The sequence below is a fragment of the Dipodomys ordii genome, unplaced genomic scaffold, assembly GCF_000151885.1.
Source record: "Dipodomys ordii isolate 6190 unplaced genomic scaffold, Dord_2.0 Scaffold88, whole genome shotgun sequence".
Lineage (NCBI taxonomy): Eukaryota > Metazoa > Chordata > Mammalia > Rodentia > Heteromyidae > Dipodomys > Dipodomys ordii.
Genome location: NW_012267304.1, coordinates 1,261,382 through 1,270,827, shown reverse-complemented (window position 1 = coordinate 1,270,827; position 9,446 = coordinate 1,261,382). Strand labels below are relative to the sequence as shown.

The 9,446-nt window shown below is 33.8% G+C and overlaps 1 protein-coding gene across 1 annotated transcript in view; it reads right to left on the bottom strand.

Annotated features, from left to right (window-relative positions):
* Il1rapl2 (interleukin 1 receptor accessory protein-like 2) overlaps positions 1-9,446 on the bottom strand; it is a 1,034,228-nt gene that overhangs the window by 244,543 nt on the left and 780,239 nt on the right. The window contains exon 5 of the mRNA XM_013025880.1: positions 6,614-6,688. Within this exon, the coding sequence (XP_012881334.1) occupies positions 6,614-6,688 (75 nt within the window). The remainder of the gene's footprint in view (positions 1-6,613; positions 6,689-9,446) is intronic.

The following is a 9,446-nucleotide window of genomic DNA, read 5'->3' as shown; positions in this document are numbered from 1 at the left end:
AAAAAAAAATGAGGCTTGAGGATGTAGCTCAGTGGTAGAGTGCTTGGCTATTATGCAGAAAGCCATGTGTTCTATACCTAAGACTGCTAAAGAAGGGAAGGAAGGAGGAAGGAAGGAAGGAAGGAAGGAAGGAAGGAAGGAAGGAAGGAAGGAAAGAAGGAAGGAAGGAAGGAAGGAAGGGAAGAAACGAATCTTTTGTTAGCACTATGATATACACAATACACATAAGGAAGGAAGAAAGATATTTGTTACCACTATGATATACACAATACACATATTAAGCCATAATTCCGGCTAATGAAATTATCATGTACTGCAATTGGTATCAACAATAATTCTAGTTTGACATTTTAGCTCATTTGTTTGACTTGCTTTAGGGTATTTGTTCTATGTCAACTTTAGAAGGAGTTGACTGATTTTGCTAAAATTGAATTGGCTTAAAGGTATTAGATGTTTCCTCACACAATATTTGCTTATTGAAGTAGATAGTGAACAATTTATGATTTCAAAAGGACTTATCATTGGCAATTTTAATTACAGTCAAATAAATTTAGTATTGGGGTTAAAGAAGCAGGGCTACGTCAATGTTACTGAATGAACTGAGAGCATACTACCTTTAAAATATGTGGTCTTGGTAGAAGAAAATTCATTCTCTTTGCTCATCTCTGTAATGGCAGCTATCATAGTCTACTAGCACACTTGTCTTCCCTACTAATCTGAAAGTCTAAGGAAAAGATTCTCATTTTATTCTATTCACTTCTCTATTTCTGTAATTTTAACACACTGTTTGGCACTTAGTAAGAACTCGATAAATGTTCATCCAGTAGAGATTTTTCAAATAGACCATAGCATTTATGTTGAATGGATGTTTTTTAAACACAGTGGTGTAGTCATAGTTTAATTTTTACATTTCTATTAGGATTAATTAGTTGTACAGGGAGTGTTCATTTTGACTTGTCCATATATTCATTCAATGTACCTTGAACTGATCACCTCCTCCATCACTCTTTCTCATCATCCCCTTTCCAAGCCAATCTCAGCAAGTTTCACTGCTCCTTTTTCACACACATATATAAAGTGTTTTGACCATATTTACCCTCCTTCACCCTCTGGTCACTCTCCCTCTTCCCATTAGTATTTATGCCTAATATAGGACTTATTTACAGTCTTGTAATTCATTGCTTTTAGTGCTTGCTAATTGATCAAAGGAGTTTCCTTATACTATATCACATATATAGAGTATTTAAATAAAATGGACCCCTCTCTCATTTACTGTCACTTTCCCCATCCTTACTGTGCCTACTATTCAACAGCTTTCAGTGAGTTTTATTTAAATTATTTTCTTTCTATTCCTGCCTTATTCTCTTGTAGTCTTTTCCAGTGTCTCTAAGGGGATCTACTACAGTTTTTAGTAAAAACTTATATGCTGAAGAAATGGATATCTGATTATTAACACTACCTACGCACACAGAGACAGTTTGAGCCAGAAGCACATAATGTAGTCATGAAAGATTAATTTCAACAGCCCATAAAAATAAAATAAATTCTGAATGAGAATGAAAAAGACAAAGAATCTTTCATTGCCAGAATAAACTCATCTAGAGATGAACTGTTGACTTTCTGAAAGATCTGATGTAATTCAATTAGGTTGGATCACTGTATGGGTGCAAATTTTTCTGATATGCCTAAGACCCCTAGACCTTCTTTTTGACTTTTTGATGGAGAAAGAGAAAGTAAATTGTATTTATATTTATTTTCTACATGAGTTACTGGCCAATTTGAAGTCTTGGGAAGTTTCACGACAAAAATTATCATCAGTGAGAATAGAGTCTATTTTCAGATTCATCCTTAATTTAAATGAAATGGTTTTTCTCAACTCTTTGCATCCGAATTTGTTCATTGATGTTTCCCAAGATTCTTGAAGTGTGTTAAAGTTTATAGTGCATTCCAATACCATTTTAAATAGATGTACATGAAGTACAGGTCTTCCTAGCACTGATATATATCAAGTGGGCCACATCCTCATGGTGTTTTAATACTTTTGGTATGAAAGATACAGTATGTTATTTTAGTGTTATTTTTTTCTACAAAAGTATTAAAACATTCCTCTCCAACTTATGAGAAAAGAATTAGCACAAGGACAGTAAAGGTTTATATCTCAAATTTAAAGCTAAACTTACCTTGGGAGAAATAAACAGAAGATAACAGGTCAAAATTGAATGTTTTTTTGAAAGTTTTTTTTGTTATTATGTTTTTTTGTTGTGAAAATACCGTACAGAGGGGTTACAATTACATGAGCAAGGTAATGAGTACATTTCTTATCAAGCATTGTTGCATCCTCCTTTGTTTCCCTTTACCATGCCTGCCCATCTACCCCCACCCCGCTAAAGTTGTAAAGTTCATTTTTTGACATAATGTCTTGTACGTCTCATTGTTGCAATGGGTCAACCTGTATCCCTATTTAAACAATTTGTTTTTCCTTCCCCTCCCCAATTATACCAACATCAAATACAGTGAAAACAGAGGTTATAGCATGGGGGAAGGACATACAAAGCAACAAAGAAATCATCTTACAAATATGTTAGAAACAATAGCAAGAAAGAAAGACCATTTGAGTCATTATCTTCGGGTTCATTTCACCCAAAATCAACTTATCTGATCATTTCTGCTTGTCTCAGACATATACTAGGAGGGTGTACCACTGCTCAATAGGAAATGGACTCATTACCTTACTCATATAACTGTAACATGTGCTTTTTCCCCTTTTATTGTAAAAATACTGTACAGAGGGGTTACAGTTACATGAGTAAGGTAATGAGTCCATTTCCTATTGAGCATTGGTACCCTCTCCTTTGCTTTTCCCCTAATATCCCTTCCCTCCTCACCTCCTCAACTCTTCTCTCCCTGCCCCTGAAGTTGTAAAGTTCATTTTCAACATAGTATCTTGTATGTCTCATTGTTACAATGGGTCAACCTGTATCCTTGTTTCAGAATTTTGTTATTTCCCCAAATTAGAAAAATGTATATACAACATGCAGGGCACCAGAATCAAATACAGTGACAACAAGGGATATACCACGGGGAAGAACATACAAAAGAAACAAAAAAATCTTTTTTTCTGTATAGATTGTACATTAAAATAGACAAGTTAGTTTCAGAAGCTTGCTATGTAAGAAAAACAGTTTTCAGACTATTTTGTTAAGAATGTATTTATCATCCTGAAATATATGGTCATTTCATTAATATTAATCTTCTTTCATCATTACAATGTGAACACTATTTAGCAACAAGCAAACTGTCATCACTATGTCAGCAAAATTGTATGCAAATTACTACAACCTCACAGAGGACTATCGGATTACACTATACAAGAGAGAAACTGAAGATGTTTATTTTCCTCTAGATAAACAACAAAATATCTATACCTATGCCAACTCCTGTACTAAAAGTATTTATTTCTATGGGAAATTTTCATTTATTATATTGCCTTTAGAAATACCAAGAATAGCAGAGTTTCATTCTCAAATGAACACATAAACAATTTTTAAATCCTTATTTTCTAAAGTCACCTTGAATTGAGTATTTCATATTTTTCAGATAATTTCTCATTTTACCCAATAAACTATTCCTTATTTTGAATTCATTTTACACATCATGTTTATAGCAGATCTTTTGAGAAGAATTAATCTCTGTGATTTGTCATCAATCTATACAGCATAACCAAAGACAGCTGGTGCACATATTTTCAAGATATCTTCTTTACTCACATGCCTAGATACCTTAGTGCTTTTTTGTCTGAGGATGTTATCCAGATGATGTCTTATCTTTTAGGCTAGGATTTCTCCATATCACTTGAACATCAAGTAGTAATTTCAGAGCACACAAAGCAACTGAGAAGTTTCAAATCTCTTTACCCAGATTATAGTATCTCAGAATTTATTATTCTGTAAATGTATTGCTCAAACCTATCCCTAAGACCAACCCAGACTCAAGTAGAGAGGGATGAAAATATGTTAAGGTTCACAGAAAGATCTATGGCCAACTTCACCACAATATTGCTTCAAATTTTAAGTTATTAGATATGAGAAACCCAAATGTGGTAATGTGTATAACACATCATTTGGATTATACTGATGTATTTTTGTAGTTCCAATGTCAATTCTACTTTGAGGATGTCTAAAGCTCAATGTACTTGATAAACTTTAGATACTGAAAGAAAATTATTTCAATAAGTTATTATCTTACTGAGTTCTGAAATTTCAACTTCTCTCTCTCCCTCTCTCTCCCTCCCCCCTCGCCCTCCCCCCCCTCTCTCTCTCTCTCTCTCTCTCTCTATATATATATATATATATATATATATATGCCTGGGTGTTGTCCCTATGCTTTTGTGCTCAAGGCTAGTGCTATAACACTTAAGTGACAGCTGCATTTCTAACTTTTAGCTGCTTAATTGGAGATAAGAGTCTCATGGATTTTTCTGCCTAGGCTAGCTTCAAATCACGATCCTCCTGAATATGTAGAATTAAAGATGTGAGCTGCGGTCATCTAGATCAATTTCTTTAACATCTAGTGTTTTAAAAATGTCATCATTACAGCTGCAGGTCTTCCACTAAGTGTTCCGAATGCTGCCTTTACTGGGGTATAAGACCAATTTATAACAAATTTCTCCTTGTAAAGTAATGTTGCCAAATAAATCTGAGGAAAGGTTAGAATCAGAATGAACTAGTTGTATAGTCCTTGAAATGTCAAAGATCTGATTTTGTTTGTATTGTTTCTGAAACTTGAGCATGAAATGAACAAATCTCCATTTTTCTGTCAGCAAAGTTCCTTCTCAGTTCTTTTACAAAATTAAAGACAGAAAAGCTCAACCTTACACCTAATTTACATTAGGAGCAAATTATTTTGATGATTTTCTTGGCTGACAGTGTTGGTTTGTTCTTTTGGTACAATTACCTATGTTGGAATACTACAGATGCCCTGAATGGCAGTCAAAGTAGATGAAATATATCCACTATATAAATCCTACTCTTTGTCTGGAGCCATACTTCCCAGATTTTTTCTGTTGAAATATAAGTATGCTTAATGGTAGAGGAGAAGGTAAAAATATTCCTGCAGACACCACAAACATAAATTCATTTACAGTTTCTGTGGAATATTTATGATTTTTTCTCACCTTAATATATAATTGTTCTTCTGACAATAATTTATCCATTGGAATCTCCAATATAAAGTAATACAAATGGATCAACAAACGGTTCATTTAATGCCTGGAAAACTACAGAGAGCCCTGCAAATATTTTTAATCTCAGTTTGAGATGGAGAAATATGCGCAAACATTATTGGTAAATAATCTATATTATTGAGGTTAGTACATCTGTATTGTGGCTTTAAAAAGCATAGTCATTACAAAATAATAATAATAATAATAATAAAATAAAATAAAATAAAAATAAAATAAATGCAGAGACTATGGAGAGAATCATAACACGTCAACATTAGTTACAGAATGATCATTGCTTCCTTAGTCTCTACTTGACTATATGTTTATTACTTTTCTTCTTTTGTTTTAACATACTTTAGTACTCATATATTGAGTTTGCTATTTACACAGTGCTATATTTCTTCTTAGAGGAAGAAACAAGCTCTTAGAAATATCATTTATTCTTTCCTATTTTCAAGACAAAAGTAAATCTCTAACCATCTATGTTGGGTTAGAAAAAATCAAAAGCTGGGTCATAAACTTCCAAATGGGCAAAATAATAGGGTCAATTTATCCTCCTTGCTATATATAAATGCTGGATGCTACTATTGTCACAAATTTAAAGTATCATATAGCAAATGTTAGCCTAAGACATCCCTTAATACAAATCCTAAGTTATGTCATGGTCCTTCTGTTTAGAATTAATTCAAATTACTAGGATAAAACCCAGGATACGTGAAAGTTCAGAAATGTTCAAGGACATAGCTCATATTAAAGACAATGATTTGAAAAAACCTACGAAGCCTCTCAAGCTTACAGTACTTGGTAGGGACTCAACAACACAGCACAACACATTGTGTTCTTATTTGAGTGTGTGCAAACACAGTGACACTACTAAATCTACTTTCTCCTTTTTCTGACATCAGATGACTCATAAATATTCAAGATCCCAACCTAAAAACAAGTTTTAAATAGCACTGAATTGTCTCATTGGAAATAATATTATCAAATTATGATAAAGGCTGCACTGAGGACTGTCTTTTATTTTGGGAAGTGCTCAGTCACCAGGAGTTAATGCTTCCAAATAAAAAAATTTGCTGACATGTACGAAAAGTTTTTTGTACCAATCACCAGTGGAAGACAGCACAAATCTATCGATCACTGAGTTAAAAAGCTCTGTCATACAGCACATTTAATACCCAGTGTAACAAATTAATATTGCCATTTCTGATGCAATACAAACTCATTTCCTTAAACTGCTGTTGCACTGAACTCCAGGGTTATAAATGAGCAGAATGCAAATTAATTTGCATGTAAGAACAGTGGCAATAAACCTTTCCTGGCGCATGCAATTTTCCACATCTGTTAACAGAGAGCACGTTTAGGATCTATTATTCCCAGAAGGGGACTTACCCAGCTGGACATCTATAACACTTGGCTGATTCTCCATGGGGAACAATGGCTTGGGAGGCTTGTCTGTGAGTAAAGCTAAAAGAGAAAAATGAAAGTAATGGAAAAAAATTGAGATAAATTACAGGGCAAGAAAGATTCTATCGTGTATGATATTTAATGTTTGGAGACTTGATGGCATGTAAACATTTATTAGACAGTGTTCTTGCTTAGATTGTTCCTCTATCCATACAATATCTATTTCCCAATACATTTACAGCACCATTGATTCACCATAAATAGGCCATTTCAACAGTTACATTTTCTACCAAGATCAAACAAATGGGCTGTTTTGAATGGTTATAAGCTTAAGTGTATAAAGAAATACAGATTTTTTTTAAAGAATACTCAGAGGAATACTAAATAAATATTCTCAATGAACTATAACCCCAATGGAGATTTCTGGTGGTATGAACTTTGAAAGACTATAAATCATCATCCTCCATTCTCAATCTGCAAGCTAAGAAATGTAAGAAAGCACTGGTAACTTCACTAGTAACTGATCACACATACTATGTAAGTATCTATGTACCAAGTCCTATGCTATGATCTTGACAGAAGGAATTGATTTTCCTTACCCTTAATTGACAATCTAGGATTATTAACGCTGGACAAGCACACCAATAAAATAAAGAAAAATTAAAATATAAAGTATAATATAATGAAAAATTACAACAGTTTAGCTTCAAGCTTTTATATACTTGTAGTAAAGGCCTGGAGAAAAGAGAGGTCAGTATTTCTGGCAGGATTGGGGAGAGGTGTATGAAGGAAGTAGATGCCAGGTTAACCTAAAAGGCAGATAAGATTTAGAAGAAAGAAGAAATCCAGGAACATTTAACAACACAGACCAAAGTACAAAAATAGAATGTAGTAAGCATAATGTGGCTTAGAGAAGAACGTTGTGGTGGTAAGGGGTTGGTTGCTAAGATTGAGAACCAGTTGTTCATACTGGGAGTGTCATGAACTGGAAATGAAACTAGATACATAGGATTGGGCTAAATTCTAGAGAATTATGAGATATATGCAGAGGGATTTGGACAGGATGTGATAGGCTAGAATATCATTGATTCTTAGAACAGAACAATGGTTCAAATGTAGTATTATCTAGTGATTATTAGCTTGTTAGACTTAATGACCTGGAAAAGAACAAAAGTAGCTTTCTTTTTTTATTTGTGGGTCATGTGGCTTGAACTCTGGGCCTGGATGCTGTCCCTGTTCAAGGCTAGTATTCTACCACTTAGGCCACAGTGCCACTTTTCTTTTTCTGGTGGTTTATTGGAGATGAGTCTCATGGACTTTCCTGCCCAGTTGGCTTTGAACCGTGATCCTCAGATCTCAGCCCTGATTCTCCTAAGGATTACAGGTGTGAGCTGGGCAAAAGTAGCTTCCTTAAAGCTACAAGGTTGTGTTAGAAGATGAAGGGCAGTAGGGTCAGGGCACTGAGTGAAAACAAGTTAGAGTCTTGGAAAATGAAAAAAAATGAGAGCATAAATCTATATAGGTACCTGGAAAAAATGACAGAACTTAGCATTATCTAAGCTCATATGTATTGTTGTCATAGTGGTAATCCTATCTATCTCTTTTAGACACATTGGATTTCTTTTAATTATGCATATCTTTACAACTTGTTTCAACTATCTATGTGGATTTTCACTAATTTTATGCATCTTTATATTCATTTATATAGGGTTGGACTATAAAAGACAATCATGAAAAAATATTGATTGGGGAAATAGTCACAAGAATATTTAAAGAGAAAGTAAAAATAGTTAACCACAGGACATAAAATTAGGGATTTATACAAATTTGGTGAGTGTCTAAAAATGGTGGTTGATACAAATTTTAAAAAATATACTGAGAAAAGATATTTCTATAACATTAGCTTTTTCTTGAATTGTCTGAATGAGGAACATTTTAGTAAACTAATCATTCTCATATTTTCAAAAAAAGCCTTATTCATAACTTACAACATTTATTGTCCTCACAGAACTTAACATCAGTTTTTAAACTAAGCTTATTTGGGCGTATAATTTGATAGAGTTACAAGTGAAATATCTAGTCTTCATTTAAAAAATTAATGGTGAATCATCAACTTATATGCCCCAAATATTGGTGCACCCAGATATGTTAAACAAATGCTCTCAAACTTACAGAATAAAATAGATCCCAATACGATAATACTAGGAGACTTTAACACACCACTCTCACCAAAGGACAGGTCTACCAAATAGAGGATTGGCAAAGAAGCTACCGAATTAATTGAGGCCATACTTCAAGCGGAATTAACTGACATCTACCGAGTATTTTACCCTAAAACAACACAGTACACATTCTTCTCAGCAGCTCATGGAACTTTCTCCAAAATAGATCATATCATAGTTCATGCAAGGAACTTAAGCAAATACAAAGGGATCGACACTGTTATTGAGAACAGTGGAATCAAGCTAGTTCTCAATAACAAAGCATACCACAGAAATTTCTCTAATACATGGAAATTGAACAGCACTCTCCTTAGCAATGCCTGGGTAATGGAAGAGATCAGAGAAGAAATAAAACATTTCCTACAACTCAATGAAAATGAAAACACCTCACAAAGAAACCTGTGGGACATAGCAAAAGCAGTCCTGAGGGGCAAATTTATTGCCCTCAGTGCTCACATCAAGGGAATGGAGACAGACCAAGTAAATAATCTCATGTTGCAATTAAAACAGCTAGAAAAACAAGAAAAAATGGAACCTAAAGTTACTAGACGAAGCCAGATAACCAAATTAAGAGCAGAGATTAACCAATTAGAAAA